This window comes from Lepidochelys kempii, chromosome 23 (assembly GCF_965140265.1).
Source record: "Lepidochelys kempii isolate rLepKem1 chromosome 23, rLepKem1.hap2, whole genome shotgun sequence".
Lineage (NCBI taxonomy): Eukaryota > Metazoa > Chordata > Testudines > Cheloniidae > Lepidochelys > Lepidochelys kempii.
The window spans coordinates 15120090-15140677 of NC_133278.1; the positions used below are offsets into that span (position 1 = coordinate 15120090).

General features: G+C 64.0%; 3 protein-coding genes across 3 annotated transcripts; 2 read left to right on the top strand and 1 right to left on the bottom strand.

Moving 5' to 3' along the window:
- Window positions 1-1638: 1638 nt before the first annotated feature.
- Window positions 1639-4024, bottom strand: LOC140901890 (uncharacterized). Its single transcript, XM_073321317.1, has 5 exons — window positions 3851-4024; window positions 3526-3633; window positions 2923-3126; window positions 1998-2288; window positions 1639-1760 (listed from the first exon to the last, which is right to left on the bottom strand). The coding sequence occupies exons 1-5, from the start codon at window positions 3945-3947 to the stop codon at window positions 1639-1641; spliced, it is 822 nt and encodes a 273-aa protein (XP_073177418.1). The 5' UTR covers window positions 3948-4024.
- A 4385-nt stretch (window positions 4025-8409) lies between these two features.
- PCSK1N (proprotein convertase subtilisin/kexin type 1 inhibitor) lies at window positions 8410-12043 on the top strand. The gene is made up of 3 exons (XM_073321865.1): window positions 8410-8561; window positions 10437-10966; window positions 11294-12043. The coding sequence occupies exons 1-3, from the start codon at window positions 8502-8504 to the stop codon at window positions 11547-11549; spliced, it is 846 nt and encodes a 281-aa protein (XP_073177966.1). The 5' UTR covers window positions 8410-8501; the 3' UTR covers window positions 11550-12043.
- A 4391-nt stretch (window positions 12044-16434) lies between these two features.
- PRAF2 (PRA1 domain family member 2) lies at window positions 16435-20017 on the top strand. The gene is made up of 3 exons (XM_073321651.1): window positions 16435-16654; window positions 17772-17989; window positions 19002-20017. Exons 1-3 carry the CDS (start codon window positions 16476-16478, stop codon window positions 19139-19141), a joined length of 537 nt encoding a protein of 178 aa, XP_073177752.1. The 5' UTR covers window positions 16435-16475; the 3' UTR covers window positions 19142-20017.
- Window positions 20018-20588: the final 571 nt, after the last annotated feature.

Genomic DNA, 20588 nt, shown 5'->3' on the forward strand with positions numbered 1-20588 from the left:
CTGCTGGTAATAGCTTATCTAAAGTGATCATCACGTTGGGCCATTTCCAGCACAAATCCAGGTTTTCTCACCCTCCACCCCCCCACACACAAACTCACTCTCCTGCTGGCAATAGCTCATCCAAACTGACCACTCTCCTTACAATGTGCATGATAATCAAGGTGGGCCATTTCCAGCATAAATCCAAGTTTAACCAGAACGTCGGGGGGAGGGGGTAGAAAAAAACAAGGGGAAATAGGCTACCTTGCATAATGACTTAGCCACTCCCAGTCTCTATTTAAGCCTAAATTAATAGTATCCAATTTGCAAATGAATTCCAATTCAACAGTTTCTCGCTGGAGTCTGGATTTGAAGTTTTTTTGTTGTAAGATAGCGACCTTCATGTCTGTGATTGCGTGACCAGAGAGATTGAAGTGTTCTCCGACTGGTTTATGAATGTTATAATTCTTGACATCTGATTTGTGTCCATTTATTCTTTTACGTAGAGACTGTCCAGTTTGACCAATGTACATGGCAGAGGGGCATTGCTGGCACATGATGGCATAGATCACATTGGTGGATGTGCAGGGGGGGTGAGAAAACCTGGATTTGTGCTGGAAATGGCCCACCTTGATTATCATACACATTTTAAAGAGAGTGGTCACTTTGGATGGGCTATTACCAGCAGGAGAGTGAGTTTGGGGGGGGGGGGCGGAGGGTGAGAAAACCTGGATTTGTGCTGGAAATGGCCCAACTTGATGATCACTTTAGATAAGCTATTACCAGCAGGACAGTGGGGTGGGAGGAGGTATTGTTTCATGCTCTCTGTATATATAATGTCTTCTGCAGTTTCCACAGTATGCATCGGATGAAGTGAGCTGTAGCTCACGAAAGCTCATGCTCAAATAAATTGGTTAGTCTCTAAGGTGCCACAAGTCCTCCTTTTCTTTTTGCGAATACAGACTAACACGGCTGCTACTCTGAAACCTGCTGGGATTTATGGTTCTCTGGGGAGGATCAGGTGCAGTGCATGCTGGGATTTGCAGTTCCTTGGGGAGGCAATGGCAGGAATTTCTAGCTGGGGGGGCAATCAGGAGCAGTGCATGCTGGGAGTTCTAGCCCAACACCCCTCTCCCCCCCCCCAAAAAAATGAGGTCAGCTTAAAAGAGCTCATTCATGCGATTTATTTAAAAGCAAACGAACGTGGGGGGGCTCCCCCTTTGCCTGCTGCTTTTTGAGGCCGGGGGGGGCGGCTTCGGGGGCCACAGTGTCCTCCCGTCTCTGTGGGGGTGAGAAGGGGATCCCAGCAGAGTCTCCAGTTCTCCCGAGGGAACCCAGCCCCCATCATCCTTCATCCTGGGAGACATGGCACCCACCTTTAGCCAGCTCATAAGTGAAGTGGGGCAGGGGAGCCCACGGCTGGGCTAGCAGGGGCTGCGGGTCGGGAGTGAGGGGCACCGGCAGAGCTGGGGACAGCGCCCACAGAGTTAATACCCCTCCCCCTTGTGACAGCCGAGTCCATTTGATGATGTCACAGCAGGGGAGGAGGAGCTCTGGCAGCCACACCCACGCATTCAGTGACATCACCGCCTCGAGGCGTGGCTTGGTGCACCTGATGCCACAGGGAATGAGGCCTGGCTTGCTGCAGGCCCTGCCGGGCTATTTGATGCTGTCCCTCTGCCCCGACACCTGGGCAGACCCTTTGATGACATCACAGTAGATAGGGTGTGGCTTATTCCACTCGGTGACATCACCACCAATGGGGGCGTGGCGTACCACCTCTGGTGAGGCCCCAGTGAGTTGGGTGGGGCTTGTTGCATTGGGAGGACCTCCCAGGTGAGCAGCCAATAGGCTTTGTCCCATTGAATGACATAAGTGGAAGTGTGGCTTGGGCCACTGGGTGACATCACCCTCCATGGGGGCGTGGCTCGGCCCATCCGATGACATCACCCCATAGAGAGCCAGGATTCAGACCAGACAGGAACGGGGTGGGATCGTGAGGAGCTGGGGGCCCTTACCGAGTAGGGGGGGGCTCAGCCCCTGCCCCTGGGTCAGACGGGGAAGCAGATGGAGCAGCACTCCAGACAGATTTCCAGGCAGTCGGCAGGGTCGCAGCAGTCCTGGAGGAGCCCGCACCCCCCTCCGCAGGGGCAGCCACCTCCCCCGCAGCCCTGCCCCGGGGGGTCCCCCCCCAGCACAGCACCCCCCCGCCAGGCACAGCGCCCCGCAGTCCAGGCCGTCCAGCACCAGGGAGCACAGCGCCAGGAACTCGCAGAACAGACAGGCCAGGGCACAGTGAGCGCAGCGGTCTGGGGGAGAGAAAGAGGGAGCAGAGGGTTAGCTAAGCTGATGAGAGAACCCAAGAGTCTGGGATCCCAGGCCACCGCAACACCCCACTCCCCTCCCAGAGCCGGGGAGAGAACCCAGGAATCCTGGCTCCCAGTCCCCCTGCTCTAGCCACCAGAACCAATTCCCCTCCCAGAGTCGGGGAGAGAACCCAGGAGTCCTGGCTCCCAGTCCCCCCGCTCTAGCCACCAGAACCAATTCCCCTCCCAGAGCCGGGGAGAGAACCCAGGAGTCCTGGCTCCCAGTCCCCCCGCTCTAGCCACCAGAACCAACTCCCCTCCCAGAGTCAGGGAGAGAACCCAGGAGTCCTGGCTCCCAGCCCAGCCCCCTTGCTGGGGCTGTTTGCTTTTCTATCTGGGCGGAGATGGCCATAATAATTATTGAGTTAACAAGTTCCCAGGGGTACCCCGGGCGGATGCTGAATCGATGCCCAACTCTGGGTGAAACTGGCAACCAGAACCCAACCCTGGGTTCCCCTCCCCCCCCAGCTCTGCCAGTGCCCCTCACTCCCACCCCACAGCTCCTGCCACCCCAGCCCAGGGCTCCCCCCAGCTCTGCCGGTGCCCCTCACCCCCACCAGCCCAGCCCCTCACTCACCATCCCCAGCCACCTCCTGGATGTGCGAGGCGGTGGATTTACAGCTCTGGCGGCTGCAGACAGATGCGGTGGAGCCCAGACGCTGCTTCCCCAGCTGGGCCGGAGCCACCGGAGGCTGCGGGTGCGCGGGGAGCGGAGCCTTGTCCCTCCAGCGCTCGGGGCAGCGGGTGACCGCAGGGCCCCCCGAGGGCTGGGGTGTGGAGTCTGAAAGCAGAGGGGACAGCGGAGATGGAACCCAGGAGTCCTGGCTCCCAGCCCCCCCCCCCCCGCTTTACCCCACCACATTGCCTCCCCTCCCAGGGCTGGGGAGAGAACCCAGGAGTCCTGGCTCTCAGCGCCGCCCCCCCCTGATCTGCCCCACCAGACCCTCACAATTCCCAGAGCTGGGGAGAGAACCCAGGAGTCCTGGCTCCCAGCCCCGCCCCCCCAATCTGCCCCACCAGACCCCCACCCTTCCCAGAGCTGGGGAGAGAAACCAGGAGTCCTGGCTCCCAAGACCCCCCCCCCGATCTATCCCACCTCCTCCCAGAGCTGGAGAGAGAACCCAGGAGTCCTGGCTCCCAGCCCCCCTACTCTAACCACTAGACCCCCCTTCCCTCATACCTCTCCCTGCTTTCTCAGTGGTCAGGGGCGGGAGAATTAGCGATGTCTCCTTGCTGGGATGAACCTCTTCCCCAGGCAGAGATCTCCGGCTGGGACAATCCACATCCCCTGGGAGCAACCAGATACTGTCAGCAGCGACCCCATCCGCTGTGCGACTCTTCCCCAGCTGCCCTGCCCCAGAGGTGGCTGCATCTCCACGCCGCACGAGCCATCCCTGTGCAGTGTTATATGTTCCCCAGCTTCCCCGCCCCAGAGGTGGCTGCATCTACGCGCCAGATGAATTCTCATTAGGAGTTCAGGAGCTGCAATGAGGCAGGGCACTTACTCTCAGACCTGGAGAATCTGCGTGGGTCTCCGGAGACTCCCTTCGCTCGTGCTTCCGCCCCACAACCGTCAGGGGGGATTGGGCTGCAGCCAGACATCAGGGCCCCGAGGGTAGGAACAGCAGGTGTAATGGTTAGAGAACTCACCCCACACAACTCTGCTGGTGCCTTTCAACCCTGACCCGCAGCCCTCTGCGCCCCCAGCCCTGTCCCCCCACCACAGTTCTGCCAGTGCCCCTCAATCCCGACCCGCGCCCCCTGCTCGCCCAGCCTTGGGACTTTCTGGGCTTTGGCTTCTGGCTGGGTGAGTGGAAAGTGAGAAGGGAGCCAGCGAATGACCGGACGCATCAGAGTGACCCCTCCCTGCAGACAAGTGGGGAGGGGGAGCTAGTTGTTAGACTGGGGGGGGCTGTTGCTGGGAGCCCAGACTCCTGGGCTTCATTTCAGGCTCTTTGACACTGAATTACCTTAGTCCCTTCTTCAAGGCACTTTTCCACTTCGCTAGATGCCACCCTCCTCCCAGAGCCAGGGAGAGAACCCAGGAGTCCTGACTCCCAGCCCCCCCCCCCGCTCTAACCACCAGACCCCACTCCCCTCCCAGAAGCAGGGAGAGAACCCAGGAGTCCTGGCTCTCAGCCCCCCCTGCTCTAACCACCAGTCCCCACTCCCCCTCCCAGAAGCAGGGAGAGAACCCAGGAGTCCTGGCTCTCAGCCCCCTCCTGTGCTAACCACCAAACCCCACTCCCCTCCCAGAAGCAGGGAGAGAACCCAGGAGTCCTGGCTCTCAGCCCCCTCCTGTGCTAACCACCAAACCCCACTCCCCTCCTAGAGCTTGGGAAAGAACCCAGGAGTCCTGCTCTGTGTGGCTGGGGGGAGGGGGAGGTCCCAGCGCAGCAGGTACTGAGGCTGGCAGGAGATGAAAGTGGGGGCATCAGAGGTGAGGCAGCCACTGGGCCTTGGCTTCCTGATTTCTCCGCCCGGACGCCTGGGTTCAAAGCAGAGGGCAGCAGAGGTGGAAATAACAGTCCCATAAATCTGCAACGCTCGGGGGAACATAATCAGCTCTCAGGGACGGGAAGATAAACAACAGGGGTGGGCGGAGGAGGGGAAGGCAGGATGCCTGGGTTTTTATCCCTGGCTTTGTGGGGAAAGACCCCGTGTCCCATTCGTTTCTCACAAATGAGATGCGCACCCACAAATCCGCACCCAGCAAAAAAGATACACATAGACACAGATGTCCTACGTACATGCAACAGCATGGACAAAACCCACACTGCGATACACACAGACAGCCTCAGGCCCCCCCCCCCCAGGTCACACAACCTGCCCCGCCCCTGGGTCCACACCTTACCTCAGCGCAGGTGGGGGAGCTGGGGGCTGCTTTTCACCGCTCTGCAGCACCGTTACAGTCCCTGTCTCCGGTATGGGTCAGAAACAGCCACATCGGCCTCCTCTTATCTCATCTACCCCCTTCTATCGCCCTCGCAGCATCCCCAGACACCCCTTTGATCCCCATGCACCCTATCCATCCCGACACCGCAACCATCCATCCATCCATCCCCAGACACCCATCCTTCCATCCACCCATCCCAACACCCCATCGATCCATCCCAATACCCCATCCATCCATCCCCAGACACCCATCCATCCATCCTTCCATCCCAACACCCCATCGATCCATCCCAATACCCCACCCATCCATCCATCCATCCCCAGACACCCATCCATCCATCCATCCCAACACCCCACCCATCCATCCATCCATCCCCAGACATCCATCCTTCCATCCATCTATCCCGACACCCCATCCATCCATCCTTCCGTCCACCCATCCCAACACCCCATCCATCCATTCATCCCAACACCCCACCCATCCATCTATCCATCCATCCCCAGACATCCATCCTTCCATCCCGACACCCCATCCATCGATCCTTCCATGCATCCATCCATCCAGACACCCAATCCAAACATCACATCCATCCTTCCATCCATCCCCAGACACCCATCCATCCATCCTTCCATGCACCCATCCCAACACGCCATCGATCAATCCATTCATCCCAACACCCCACCCATCCATCCCCAGACATCCATCTTTCCATTCATCTATCCTGACACCCCATCCATCGATCCTTCCATGCATCCATCCAGACATCCAATCCAACCATCCCATCCATCTCCAAACCCCATCCATCTTTCCATCCCAACACCCCATCCATCCATCCATCCATCCATCCAACCCAACACTCCTTCCTTCCATGCATCCATCCCCAGACACCCCATCCATCCCGACACCCCATCCATCCATCCCGACACCCCATTCATCCATCCCCACACCCGTCCATCCATCCATCCTTCCATCCATCCATCCATCCCCACACCCGTCCATCCATCCATCCATCCATCCATCCATCCCCACACCCCATCCGTCCATCCTTCCATCCATCCCAACACCACATCCATTCCATCCCGACACTCCATTCATCCATCCCCACACCCATCCATCCATCCATCCTTCCATCCATCCTTCCATTCGTCCCGACACACCCCATCCATCCATCCATCCTGACACCCCATCCATGCATCCATCCATCCATCCCCATCCCCCATCCATCCTTCCATTCTTCCCGACACCCCATCCATCCCAACACCCCATCTATCCATTCTTCCATCCATCCATCCTTCCATTCATCCCGACACACCCCATCCATCCATCCATCCATCCATCCATCCCTCCCCAGACACCACATCTATCCATCCATCTCACACACTTGCTCTGTCCCGCTTGGGTGTGACACTGAAATTCAAATCTCTCCCATCCCAGCACAATAGCTGAGAGAGACCGTGGACAGGGGGTGACAATCCAACCCTTTTCCTACTTCCCCACCATTCCCCAGTTTTGGTTCTCAGCTGCTCCACCCCAGAGGTGGCCGCATCTCAGTGCTGGGCAAGCTATCCTCGTGTGGTGTTATGTGCGGCTGTTCCCCAGCTGCCCCGCCCCAGAGGTGGCCGCATCTCAGCGCTGCCCTGGACTCTCTCAGCTCGGCAGCTGGGCCCACTGATCGGTGGGGGCTGGGCCGGGAACCAGGAAAGGCATCAGAGAAGAAATGAGCGCTAATGGATCCTGCCATAACTAATTCATCCCCATGAGCAGACAGTGAGATGCAGCCTCCCGCAGGGCTCATCGCCCGGCTACTGGCGCGGCAGCTCCCTGTATTTACAGCTCTCAAAATGCCCGCCAGTGATGGTGGGGGTGGGGGGGTCGGGTTGGAGGCTTGCCAAATGCAACAGGGGTCTGCAGGTCGGGAGTGAGGGGCACCGGCAGGGCTGCGGGGGGGCCAGGGCAGGGCTGGCAGGGGGCTGCAGCTCGGGAGTGAGGGATACCAGCAGAGCAGGGGGCAGGACTGCGGGGGGCAGAGGCTGCGGATCGGGAGTGAGGGGCACCGGCAGACCTGGGGGGAGCCCAGGGCTGTGGGGGGCAGGGGCTATGGGTCTGGAGTGAGGGGCACCGGCAGGGCTGCGTGGGGGCCCAGGGCAGGGCTGGCAGCGGGCTGCAGATCAGGAGTGAGGGGCACCGGCAGAGCAGGGGGGCAGGGCTGTGGGGGGCAGGGGCTACGGTCCAGAGTCGGGCACCGGCAGGGCTGGGGGGAGCCCAGGGCTGGGCTGGCAGGCGGCTGCAGCTCGGGAGTGAGGGGCAGGGCTGCGGGGGGGGCAGGGCAGGGCTGTGGGGGGCAGGGGCTGTGGGTCGGGAGTGAGGGGCACCGGCAGACCTGGGGGGAGCCCAGGGCTGTGGGGGGCAGGGGCTATGGGTCTGGAGTGAGGGGCACCGGCAGGGCTGCGTGGGGGCCCAGGGCAGGGCTGGCAGGGGGCTGCAGATCAGGAGTGAGGGGCACCGGCAGAGCAGGGGGGCAGGGCTGTGGGGGGCAGGGGCTACGGTCCAGAGTCGGGCACCGGCAGGGCTGGGGGGAGCCCAGGGCTGGGCTGGCAGGCGGCTGCAGCTCGGGAGTGAGGGGCAGGGCTGCGGGGGGGGGGGCAGGGCAGGGCTATGGGGGGCAGGGGCTGTGGGTCGGGAGTGAGGGGCACAGGCAGGGCTGGGGGGGTGAGTGAGTTCCAGGCCACCTTGGGTCTTTCCCATCATGTACTTTCTCCCCCCCCCCCCCCATAAATGAGTAATTGTGTCTCCATGGCAATGGATGCTGCGGGAAGCAGAAATTAATTAGCAGGGAGGCACCAAGATGCCCCCCCAGCCCTGCAGGTGCCCCGCACTGCCGACCCGCAGCTCCTGCAGAGGGGAGGATCCCGAGGGATGCTGGGGGGCTGGGGGGGGACTGGATGCAGGGGGGAGGATCCCGAGGGATGCTGGGGGGCTGGGGGGGGGGCTGGATGCAGGGGGGAGGATCCCGAGGGATGCTGGGGGGCTGGGGGGGGGACTGGATGTAGGGGGGAGGATCCCGAGGGATGCTGGGGGGCTGGGGGGGGCTGGATGCAGGGGGGAGGATCCCGAGGGATGCTGGTGGGGGGCTGGATGCAGGGGGGAGGATCCGGGGAGGGCGGGGCTTGGGGCGGGGCAGGTTTCGCTGCAGCGGCAGCTCCCTGCGCCGGTCGGTGTCTCCGGCTCCCGGCGGTTCGGTCCCGTCCGGTCCCTGCGCGATGGCTACGAGCCTGATGCTGGCGACCCTGCTCTGCGCGGTGGGCCCCGCCGCCGGGAAGGTAGGGAGGGGACCTGGGCCCCCCGAGTCCTGCGCCCCATCTCTCCCCATCGCCCCCCTGTTCCCCATCGCCCCCCAGCACCCCCATCTCTCCCCATGGGACCCCCGGCACCCCCATCTTCTCCGTCGCCTCCGCCTCTCCATGTCTCCCCATAGCCCCCTGCGCCCCCATCTCTCCCCATCGCACTCCCGGCACCCCCATCTTTTCCATCGCCTCCCCCGGCGCCCCCATCTTCTCCATCGCCTCCCCCGGCGCCCCATCTCTCGCCATAGCCCCATGCTCACCCTTCTCCCCCCCTGCGCCCCGTCTCTCCCCATCTTCCCCCTGCGCCCTCTCTTCTCCTTCCCCTCCCTGCACCCCTCGTCTTCTCTCCTTTTATCCCCCTCCGCGAACCCCTCGTCCCCTTCCCCCCCCACTCCTTATTATGGTCTCCCGGGGTCGGGGATGTACCCGGAGCCAGGGGAGTCGGGGGGGCTGATGGTCCCATCTCCGGGGCTCTGAAGCCCAGACCGCGCCCCCCCCCCACAGCGCACGAGATCGGAGGGGGGGCTGTGAGTTCCCCCCTCAGTGGAGACGGTAGCGTTGGGGCGGATCGAGGGGGGTGATGGGGGGATCGAGTTGGGGGTGGGGTGTATAAACGGAGTGGGCAGTGTTTGGGGGTGGGCGGTGTCGCTGGATGGGGGGTGTTTGGGGCGTGGGGGTCTCAGGGGGTGGGTGGTGTTTGGGAGGGTGGCGGTCTAGGAGGATGGGGTGTTTGAGGAGGATGGGGGTCTGGAGGATGGGGAGTTGAGGGTGGTTGGGGGTTTAAGAGGGTGTTAGAGGGGGTGAAGGTCTATGGGGATGGGGTGCTTGAGGGGGATGGGGGTCTGGAAGATGGAGGTGTTTGAGGGGGATGGGGAGTGTTTGCAGGGGGGGCGTCTAGGGGGATGGGGGTGTTTGGGGTGTGGGGGTCTTGGAGGATGTGGGGTGTTTGGGGGTGTGGTCTAGGGGGATGGACTGTTTGGGGAGATGTGAAGTCTGGGGGATGGGCGTGTTTGGGGGTCTAGGGGGATGGGGTGTTTGGGGGAATGGGAAGTCTGGGGGATGGGGGGTGTTTGGGGGGTCTAGGGGGATGGGGTGTTTGAGGGGATGGGGGGTCTGGAGGTTGGGGGGTGTTTGGGGGTCTAGGAGGATGGGGTGTTTGGGGGGATGGGAAGTCTGGGGGATGGGGGGTGTTTGGGGCGTCTAGGGGGATGGAGTGTTTGAGGGGATGGGGGGTCTGGAGGATGGGGGGTGTTTGGGGGTCTAGGGGGACGGGGTGTTTGAGGAGGGGGGGTCTGGAGGATGGAGAGGGATGGGGGGTTCTGTGTCACTGTCGCACTCCGCCCCAGAAGCAGCCGCATTTGAGCTGTGCACCGGGAGGGGGGAGGAAGTGGGGGGGAGAGAGAAAGAACGAGAAGGGGCCCTGCTGGCCACAGACAACGCACAGTCTGTGATGCCTGGGGGCCGGGGCTGGCAGCGCCCCCCACAACCCCTCCTCATCTCCCCCAGAGCCAGCTGCCAACCCTCCCTCCCCGCCCCCCCAGCACTCCTGGTGACTCAGCCTGCGGATCCCGGCTGCCACAGACACAAGGGCGGGGGGATCACTACAGAGATGCCCCTCCCCCACCATCTCCCAGACCTGCCCCCCCATTTGCTGAACCCCCCCCATTAGCTGGAAAAAGTGGGGAGCTGTCCTGTGCTGAAAAGAGCAGGACTCCCAGCTCCGGGAGGGCATTGGGGTCTGGTGGTTAGAGCGGGCCGGGGGAGGGGGATCCAGGACTCCTGGGTTCGCTGGGAATCTTGGGTACCGTCCATTCACCTCTCCGCCTCTTTCTCTCTGTGTTTTCCCCACAGGCTCTTCCTGCCGGCCCCAGGGGGGCACTGCCCCACGACTCGGCCGGGGGCCCCCGACGTTTCCGACGGGACCTGCGGGGGGCTCCCTATGAGGGGGAGATGGGGCTGGCCAACGAGATCTACTACCCCCGGCTGGGGCCGCTGGCCCAGGACGAGCTGCTGGCCCAGGCGTTGGAGAGGCTGGGGGCACCCCCTGCGGGCCGGTGGCGGGAGGATGAGCCGGGGGGCACCCCGTGGCTCCAGGAGGTGCCCGCCGGTGGCCGCTGGAGGCAGGACGGGGCCCAGGCCGCCCTGGCTCTCCAGCGCCTCCTCCAGGAATCGGTCCCCCTGGCCTCCCTCCTGCAGCTGTGGGACCAGGCCAGGGGGGCCCCGTACCCCGATTACGATGAGACCGGGGCGGGAGCCCCGCCCAGGACCCGGCCCCCGGCCCCACCCCAGCTGAGCCGCTACCGGACGGACGGGGCCTACGAGAGCCACCAGGATGAGCCGGGGGATGAGGAGCCTGGGGAGATGGATGCGGAGATGCTGAGGTGCCTGGAGAAGGGCTGGGCCCCGGGCCCCATGCCCTGCCCCCCTGAGCCGGCCAGTCCCGGGGCCAGATGGGAGCCAGCGCCCCCTAGAAGGAAAAGGCGATGGGCCTCAGCCAGGGTCCGGGATTCAGGACTCCTGGGTTCTATCCCTGGCTCTACGAGGGGCGTGGGGTCTAGTGGTTAGAGCAGGGGAGGCTGGGAGTCAGGACTCCTGGGTTCTCTCCCTGTCTCTGGGAGGGGAGCAGGGTCTAGTGGATCAGAGGGGGGGGGTGGGGGCTGGGATCCCAGACGCCTGGGTTCTAGCCCCGTTTTTCCTCTGGCTCGCAGGTACCTGGTGGGCCGGATCCTCGCGGGGGGCGGCGAGACGAGACCCCCCCGCCACCCCAGACGCCTGCGCCGGGGGCTGGAGGAAGAACCCCCCACCCTGCTGCGTGTGAAGCGGCTCGGGGATGATGGGGAGGGGCCTGAGGCGGGGGCACCCCAGCTGCAGCGGGCCAAGAGGACGGAGGAGGAGGAGGAGGCTGGTGGGGGGCGGAGAGGGGTGTATGGGGGGGAACCTCTGCTGCGGTATCTGCCTGAGTAATGGGGACCCTCTCCCAGGGCCCAGTGAGCGCTAATGCGGCGGGGGGGGGCTTATGTTCCCCCCCCGCCCGTCTCTGAATGTAGCCAGCCTGTGGGTGCGGGGGAGGGGCTGCCTTGCTCCTAGCCCCCCAATCTCTGCCCCCCCAATGACCCCTCCCTCCACAGGCCAGCTTATCTCTGGGCCCCACGTCTTTCCCACACAAGCCAACTGCCCCCCCCATTGGGGTCACGGCTCGCCCCCGACACGCTTCGAGACCCCTATTCCCCCCCGGCTTTGCCCCCCAATATCCCAGCTCTGAGCCCCCTAGTGTCCCCAGGGCTCTGCCCCCCCAGCTCTGAACCTCCCCATTCACCCCCTGCCCTAGCTCTGCCCCCCCCCCACTCCCTTGGTTCCCCCAGCTTCTAGCAGTCCATTCAGTAACAGCCCTTGTCTGTCCGTCTGGTGTTGATTAATTAACTAATGAAATAAAGGCTCGTCAGGTATTTTGATGTAAAGCCCAAGTGGTGGTCTCCTTGTGTGTGCCCCTGCCCCCCGGCTAGGGGGCACTGTGCTGTGGGGAGCAGGTTGGGGGGCTGGGCAGGGGGCTCTCTCCCCTGGCAGTCAGGGCTGGGTGCTAGGGGGGCACCATGGGGCAGAGAGCAGGGTGGGGGGCTGGGCAGGGGGCGCTCTCCCTGGCAATCGGGGCCGGATGCTGGGGGGGGGGGCGCCGTGCTGTGGGTCGGGGTCGGGGGGCTTAGTGGGGGGATCTCCGCTCTGGACAGAGCCCCGGAGGCGGGAGACTTAGGACAGAACCCCAAACATTTTATTCCCAGGTTCGGGGCCTGCCCGAGGAAGACCAGAGGCCGAAGCCAGAGGGTCCCTGGTGGCCGCGGCTGGATGGCAAAGGGACATCTCAGGGGGAGCCCCTGGGGAGGGGGGGTCGGATCCGTCTGCCATCAGCCCCGAAGAGGGCCCAGGAAGGGGTGAGCCTGAGAGACGGAGGGAGGAGTGTGTGAGTGAAAGGGGGAGTCAGGCATTGGGGTCCCCTCTGTTCAGCCAGCCCCCCCTTCTGAGCCGGGGAGGGTCAGGGCTGTGGGGGGAAGGGAAACCGCCTTCACCAATTGTGGCTCAGTGAGGGCCCAGCAGCCGCCTTCCCCACTCTGCCCCCCGCATCCAGCTGCATCCTCTCCTCCCATTGGCTGTTGCTAGGAGACCACCTCCCTGCTGCTCCAGAGCCCTGATGCTGGGTGGGGGGACACAGAGAGGGGCTGTGGGGAATTTGGGGCCCTGTGGGGAGCCCTGGAGGGTTTGGGGGGCTCTGTCAGGCACAGTGGGAGGTTTGGGGGCAGTGAGGGGGTTCAGGGGCCCAGTGGGGGGCCCTAACCCCCCACTGTCCCCCAAACTTCCCACCTAGCAATAAACGACCAGGGATGCCCCCCACCTCGGCAGGCAGCCAGCTGAAGGACAAAGGGGCCGAGGGGGGGTAACTTTCCGGTCTATGCTGTGTTCCAGACACCAAATTAAACCGTCCTGCGTTCACACAGGCCAAGAGTCACTCCAGATTCAGGCAGCTGGGGGGGGAGGCTCCCTTTGGGTGGGTGTCTCCCTCCCGGGGGGAACCCCTCACCGCTCGGGGGCACTGAGGGTTGGTCCCAGGGGGCAGAGAGGGCAAGGGACTCCCCCCAGGGAGAGTGTGAGCCGAAGGGGGGGCTGGTGCACTGAAGACCCCCACCCTCAACAGGGGCAGTGCCAGAGCCGGGTGAGAGCACCAGGCCCGTGGATCTGTGTGGCCTCATTCCCGCTCCCTCCCTCCCGTACTCCTCCGCTGGGCCCGTCTCGTTCCCTCGCTTCCGCACTCCTCCACAGGGCCTGAATCGTTCTCTCATTCCGGTACTTCTCCTCCACCGGGCCCGCCTCGTTCCCTTACTCCCACACTCCTCCTCTGCCGGGCCTGTCTCATTCCCTCACTTCCACACTCCTCCTCTGCCAGGCCCGTCTTGTTCCCTCACTTCCGCACTCCTCCTCTGCCAGGCCCGTCTTGTTCACTCGCTCCCACACTCCTCCACAGGGTCTGAATCGTTCTCTCATTCCGGTACTCCTCCTCCACCGGGCCTGCCTCGTTCCCTCACTCCCACACTCCTCCACCGCTGGGCCCATCTTCTTCCCTCGCTCCCACACTCCTTCTCTGCCAGGCCCGTCTCATTCCCTCACTTCCCACACTCCTCCACAGGGCCTGAATTGTTCTCTCATTCCGGTTCTCCTCCTCTGCCGGGCCCATCTTCTTCCCTCGCTCCCACTCTCCTCCTCTGCCGGGCCCATCTCATTCCCTCACTCCCAGACTCCTCCACAGGGCCTGAATCATTCTCTCATTCCAGTTCTCCTCCTCCGCCGGGCCTGTCTTGTTCCTTCGCTCCCACACTCCTCCTCCGCTGGGCCTGTCCTGTTCCCTCGCTCCTGTGCTCTGCTGGGGTGATTCACTCCTGTACTCCTCTGCTAGGGCTGTCTCGTTCTCTCTGAGGCTGCCTCGTTCCTTCGCTCCTGGACTCTGCCGCACTCGTCCGCTCAGTGACCTGTGTCCTTCTATCGCTTGGGGTAGGTGGTGGTGGGGGGCAGCGAACCAGGCTCCCGTCCTCCTCTCCACGGCCCGTTTCTCTCCCTTGCTCCTGGCCACGGCCCCTCAACAGTTCACAACATCCCCTGCAAGACCTCCCCCATGCCCGGCACTGCCCCCCAATCCCCGCCCTACAGCACCCCTGTGCCCTGCCCCTCACACCCACCAACCCCCACCCTACAGCACCCCTATGCCCTGCCCCCACACCCACCAACCCCCGCTACAGCACCCCTGCGCCCTGCCCCCACACCCACCAACCCCCACCCTACAGCACCCCTATGCCCTGCCCCCACACCCACCAACCCCCGCTACAGCACCCCTGCGACCTGCCTCCCACACCCACCAACCCCCGCTACAGCACCCCTGTGCCCTGCCCCCACACCCACCAACCCCCACCCTACAGCACCCCGTGCCCTGCCCCCACACCCACCAACCCCCACCCTACAGCACCCCTATGCCCTGCCCCCCACACCCACCAACCCCCGCTACAGCACCCCTGCGCCCTGCCCCCACACCCACCAACCCCCGCTACAGCACCCCTGCGACCTGCCTCCCACACCCACCAACCCCCGCTACAGCACCCCTGTGCCCTGCCCCCACACCCACCAACCCCCACCCTACAGCACCCCTATGCCCTGCCCCCCACACCCACCAACCCCCACCCTACAGCACCCCTGTGCCCTGCCCCCCACACCCACCAACCCCCACCCTACAGCACCCCGTGCCCTGCCCCCACACCCACCAACCCCCACCCTACAGCACCCCGTGCCCTGCCCCCACACCCACCAACCCCCACCCTACAGCACCCCTGCGCCCTGCCCCCACACCCACCAACCCCCGCTACAGCACCCCTGCGCCCTGCCCCCACACCCACCAACCCCCACCCTACAGCACCCCTGTGCCCTGCCCCCACACCCACCAACCCCCACCCTACAGCACCCCTGCGACCTGCCCCCACACCCACCAACCCCCGCTACAGCACCCCTGTGCCCTGCCCCCCACACCCACCAACCCCCACCCTACAGCACCCCTGCGACCTGCCTCCCACACCCACCAACCCCCGCTACAGCACCCCTGTGCCCTGCCCCCCACACCCACCAACCCCCGCTACAGCACCCCTGTGCCCTGCCCCCCACACCCACCAACCCCCACCCTACAGCACCCCTGTGACCTGCCCCCCACACCCACCAACCCCCACCCTACAGCACCCCTTTGCCCTGCCCCCACACCCACAACCGACCCCCCCCGCAACCCCACTCGACCGCCTCTTAGTCAACACCCCCACAGACAGATCAGGGCTCCCCACCCCCAGGGGGCAGCAGGGACCCACATACGTATGGGGCAGCGCAGCAGCAACAGATGCGACCACTGCTGGGGCTGGGGTGGGGGCAGCGGTAGCTGGCTGCAGAACAATTAGGTGAGAACTGGGCCGAGGGGGGGTTGGGATCCCGTACCAGGAGCCGGGGAGAGAACCCAGGAGTCCGGGCCCCCAACCCCCCGCCCCACTCTAACCACTAGACCCCGCTCCCCTCCCAGCACTGGGGAGAGAACCCAGGAGTCCGGGCTCCCAGCCCCCCCGGCTCTAATCACTAGACCCCGCTCCCCTCCCAGCGCCGGGGAGAGAACCCAGGAGTCCGGGCTCCCAGCCCCCCCTGCTCTAATCACTAGACCCCGCTCCCCTCCCAGCGCCGGGGAGAGAACCCAGGAGTCCGGGCTCCCAGCCCCCCCTGCTCTAATCACTAGACCCCGCTCCCCTCCCAGCGCCGGGGAGAGAACCCAGGAGTCCGGGCTCCCAGCCCCCCCTGCTCTAATCACTAGACCCCGCTCCCCTCCCAGCGCCGGGGAGAGAACCCAGGAGTCCGGGCTCCCAGCCCCCCCCCCCCCCTCTAATCACTAGACCCCGCTCCCCTCCCAGCGCCGGGGAGAGAACCCAGGAGTCCGGGCTCCCAGCCCCGCCCCCCACCCCACTCTAATCACTAGACCCGGCTCCCCTCCCAGCGCCGGGGAGAGAACCCAGGAGTCCGGGCTCCCAGCCCCCCCTGCTCTAATCACTAGACCCCGCTCCCCTCCCAGCGCCGGGGAGAGAACCCAGGAGTCCGGGCTCCCAGCCCCCCCCCCCTCTAATCACTAGACCCGGCTCCCCTCCCAGCGCCGGGGAGAGAACCCAGGAGTCCGGGCTCCCAGCCCCACCCCACTTTTGTTCCGTTCTCCCCGCTGCAGCCTCCAGGACTCCATTTCCCAGGCGGCGCCGCGGCGGGAGGCCCCGGCCGGCGGGCGGGCGGGGGCGGCGCGGTGCATGCCGGGGGCTGTAGTCCCCCCTCCCGCCGGCGCTGAAGATGTCCGAGGTGCGGCCGCCCCCGCTGCGGGCGCTGGGCGATTTCCTGCTGGGCCCCGCGCGCCTGGCGGCCCCGGACCCGCGCGACCCGCAGCGCTGGAGGAACCGGGTCCTCAACAACCTGCTCTATTATCAGAGCAACTACGGGCTGGGCCTGGGGCTGGCGCTGCTGCTGGGGGGGTGAGCGCCGGCGGGGGGGGGCATGCTCCGGGGGGGGTCAGTGCAAGGGGGGGTCCGTGCATGCTCCGGGGGGGGGTTAGCGCAAGGAGTGTGGGGCTTTGCATGCTACAGGGGGGGTCAGTGCAAGGGGGGGGTCCGTGCATGCTCCGGGGGGGTCAGTGCAAGGGGGGGGTCCGTGCATGCTCCGGGGGGGGGGTCAGTGCAAGGGGGGGTCCGTGCATGCTCCGGGGGGGGGTTAGCGCAAGGAGTGTGGGGCTTTGCATGCTACAGGGGGGGTCAGTGCAAGGGGGGGGTCCGTGCATGCTCCGGGGGGGGTCAGTGCAAGGGGGGGTCCGTGCATGCTCCGGGGGGGGTTAGTGCAAGGGGTGGTCCGTGCATGCTCCGGGGGGGGGGTTAGCGCAAGGAGTGTGGGGATTTGCATGCTACGGGGGGGGGGGGTCAGTGAAGGGGGGGGTCCGTGCATGCTCCGGGGCGGGGTTAGCGCAAGGAGTGTGGGGCTTTGCATGCTACGGGGGGGGTCAGTGTATGCTCTGGGGGGGGTCCGTGCATGGAGTTGGGAGTCTTGTATGTACCGGGGGGGTCAATGCAAGGAGTGTGGTGCTTTGCATGCTACGGGGGGGGGGTCAGTGCAAAGGGTGGAGGTCAGTGCATGTTCTGACGGGTCCGTGCATGCTCCGGGGGGGGGGGTCAGTGCAAGGGGGAGGGTCCGTGCATGCTCCAGGGGGGTCAATGCAAGGGGTGAGGTGTAATGCTTGGTGGGGGGTGTCAGTGCAAGGGGTGGGGGGCCATGCATGCTCCCCAGCGGGTTGGTACAAGCGGTTGGGGGCTGGGCATGCTCGATGCAAGGGGGGCTGTGTATGCTCGGGGGGGGGTCAGTGCAAGGAGGGAGGGGGCTATGCATGCTCCGGGGGAGTCAGTGCAAGGGGTGGGGGGGGGCTGTGCAATGCTCTCAGGGGGGTAATTGCAAGGGGGGGAGCGTGCCTGCTCCCCATGGGGTCAATGCAAGTGGTTGGGGGCTGGGCATGCTCCGGGGGGGGTGTGCAAGGTGTGAGGGTAGGATCAATGCAGAATGTGGGCATCCAGACTCCTGGGTTCTCACTCTGCCCTGTCCCCACAGGTACTTCCGGCCCCTGCACACCCTGCTTTCTGGCTCCGCCGTGACCCTCGTCTTCGTCGCCTTCGTCTGGGCGGCCGAGAACAAGGCTCCAATTCGGCGCTTCCGGAGCAGCTATCCCGGCGCCAGCCTCCTGGCCGTGCTGGGGAGCGCCTACGGCCTGGTGTCCCTGTTGGGGGGCTCGAGGGTCTTCCTGCTGACAGTCACCCTGCCCATCTCCAGTGAGTCGGGGGAGGGATGGGCGGCAGGTGGGGGCCTGATGGGGTGTGGAATCTACGGGGTCAGGTTAAGTAGGGCTTGGGGAATGCTGTGGGGCCAGGTAGCACTGAGGAAGAGGGCCAGGTTTGCTGGGGTAGAATTTGGGGGTGGGGACACATGGGGTAGCAGAGATCGGGGGGGGCATGCAGTGGGGTTGATTGGGGGAAGTGGGATTGATGGGGGGTGAGTAAAGTGGGGGAGGTTGGGCAGGCTGGGGGTAACACAGTGCATGGACTGGGTGGGGGTCAGATCAATGGGTCACAGGCTGCATACTGGCGCTGGGAGGGCAAGGGGGGGCACAGCTGCCACTTCCTTGCTGCCAGATCCATGCATGCAGCCCCCACCCTGGAGGGCAGTTGCATTTCCAAGGCCGCCTCGGCAGGGCCGTTCCCGCAGCCTTCCTGCTGCGGGCGGTTGCATCTTCGAGGAACGGCTCCTGCAGCGCTGTGCTCGGGGGCCCTGCTGCAAGCCCCCCTGCCTGCAGGCGCTGCCCGGTGCGCCAGCCTCTTGCGGGGGGCAGCGGCATTGGCTGCATTCCCCCTGCGGCGGGGCTGTGCCCGGGGGGGCCGCTCCATGCCAGCGGGAGCATCCCTGCGCACAGCAGGCCCCTGCGGTTTAGCTGCAAGAGCCTTGGGGGCCGTCGCTGCTCGGTTGCATGTTAGAGGCGCATCCACCTAGGCAGACCCCATGCTGCTGCCTCCTTTTGCCAGCGGGCGGGGGCACGGCCCATGTATTCTCGCCGCAGCATCCCTGCCTGCAGTCCCCACCCCGGGGCAGCTTTCGCTGGGGGAGGTTGCATGCAAACGCTCCCTGCACGGCCGATGCATCCAAGCTGCGGCAGGGGGGAGCGACTTGCCGCCTTGCTGTGTCGCAGGACTTGGGTTGCGGGGGCCGGGGGCTGCTCTCAGCAAGTGACGGGGGACGCTTTCAGCCCCCCCACTTTCTCGCTTTCCCCCCCCCCCCCGCCACTTGCAGTGATTCTGATCCACGCCTCCTTTCGCCTCCGGAACCTCAAGAATAAAATGGAGAACAAGATCGAGAGCATTGGGCTGAAGAGGACGCCCATGGGGCTACTGTTGGAGGCGATGGGCCAGGAACAAGAAGCTGGCTCTTAAGGAGCGAGACGGACCCCCCCTCCCCCGTCCTTCCCACCAGCCCCTCACCGTTGCCTCGGGCCTGTGCTTCACTACTCTCCTACACGCACACGCTCACTACCATGAAGATGCAGCGTCCCTCTGACTCGAGCCAGGGTCTTGAAGTTGGAGTAGGGGAGGGGATCAGCTATGGCTAACCTGTGGAACTACCTGCCACATGATTTGTTACAGAGGACCAGATAGTTTAGCTGGGGGGGGGGGGGGCCCTACGGAACTACTTGCCAGATGATTTGATCCCAAGGTCTGAAGACTTTAACCGGGGAGAACAGGCTATGGTTTACATGTGGAACTACCAACCACATGATTTAACCCAGAGGCCTGGAGAGCTTAACAGGAGGAGGATGAACTATGGTTAACCTGTGGAACTACCTTCCACATGATTTGGCAGAGGGGAGAATGGCCTGTGGAACTACCCCACTACATGATTTGGCCCAGCAAGGGGCCGAGAGCTGGGTAATCATTTGAACGACCACGTGTTTGGACCCAGGGGCATGGAGAATTTAGGAGAGAAGGGGGAGTGGTTAGCCTGTGGAACTAACTGCCACGTGATTTGACCCAGGGACCAACCCCCTCGGTCTGTTTACGTAGGCCCTACCGAAATACCCTGTTTGTACAGCAACGAAAGAAACAAGGGGCTTTAACACTGGGAGGGCTGGGGCAGTGGGAGGGGGTTTATTCAAGGGGGACCCCAAGGGGGCACTGAGGACTCAGTGGGATGCTGCATCTGGCGCAGAGTATTTATCCACAACTCCTTCTATTTATTTGAGGAGCAAAAACAACTATTCTAATAAAACTTCTGTGCCATTTCTTGCTATAAATGCTTGCATAGCTTTGAGGGGGTGGGAAATGGGGCCTTTCCCCGCTAGGGGGCGCTGGCTCTAGTCTGGTCCCAGGGTGGGGGGTCTGGCTGGCTCAAGGGTTTATGGGGTGGGGGCGGAATAATCCAGGTTTTCTTTTACCCCATAGCTGGAGGCATTTTTTACTTGGTTTATGTAGGGTCTCCCAAAGCCACTAGAAGGAAATCCAACAGAATTCAAAGTTCTGCTTGAGGAATTATTGGGGGGCAGTTCTCTGGCCTGTGTGAGACAGGGCAGGTCACCCTGGAGGATCACTCTGGTCCTTTCTGATGTGAGATGTCACTGACCCAAGGGAGCATGCTTTTTAACGTTAATCTGTGGAACCCTTTGCCTCATGGATTTCCCCCCGAGGTTTTTAGCAAAGAAAAAAAGCCAGAAGGGCGCTGCCAGGGGCATTAGTGGGAGAAGTGGGATCCCCTGGTAATTTGCTGGTTTTGGGAGGGAGCGGGGCAGGCCCCGTCCTGATGCATGCTGTATGTCCTGCCGGGAGGGGGGCATTTAATGCCCCATTTGGAGGCAGTGAGTGGCTCACGCCCTTGCGTGCTCTCCCA

What these genes read in the sequence shown, in the direction of transcription:
- LOC140901890 (XM_073321317.1), bottom strand. Translation starts at nt 3,947, where the DNA reads ATGTCTGGCTGCAGCCCAATCCCCCCTGACGGTTGTGGGGCGGAAGCA. An exon ending in CACTGAGAAAGCAGGGAGAG is followed by an intron (nt 3,127 to 3,525) that starts GTATGAGGGAAG and finishes CTCTGCTTTCAG; the next exon opens with ACTCCACACCCCAGCCCTCG. An exon ending in CCAGGAGGTGGCTGGGGATG is followed by an intron (nt 2,289 to 2,922) that starts GTGAGTGAGGGG and finishes TCTCTCCCCCAG; the next exon opens with ACCGCTGCGCTCACTGTGCC.
- PCSK1N (XM_073321865.1), top strand. Translation starts at nt 8,502, where the DNA reads ATGGCTACGAGCCTGATGCTGGCGACCCTGCTCTGCGCGGTGGGCCCC. An exon ending in TGGGCCCCGCCGCCGGGAAG is followed by an intron (nt 8,562 to 10,436) that starts GTAGGGAGGGGA and finishes TTTTCCCCACAG; the next exon opens with GCTCTTCCTGCCGGCCCCAG. An exon ending in ATGGATGCGGAGATGCTGAG is followed by an intron (nt 10,967 to 11,293) that starts GTGCCTGGAGAA and finishes TCTGGCTCGCAG; the next exon opens with GTACCTGGTGGGCCGGATCC.
- PRAF2 (XM_073321651.1), top strand. Translation starts at nt 16,476, where the DNA reads ATGTCCGAGGTGCGGCCGCCCCCGCTGCGGGCGCTGGGCGATTTCCTG. An exon ending in CTGGCGCTGCTGCTGGGGGG is followed by an intron (nt 16,655 to 17,771) that starts GTGAGCGCCGGC and finishes CTGTCCCCACAG; the next exon opens with GTACTTCCGGCCCCTGCACA. An exon ending in AGTCACCCTGCCCATCTCCA is followed by an intron (nt 17,990 to 19,001) that starts GTGAGTCGGGGG and finishes CGCCACTTGCAG; the next exon opens with TGATTCTGATCCACGCCTCC.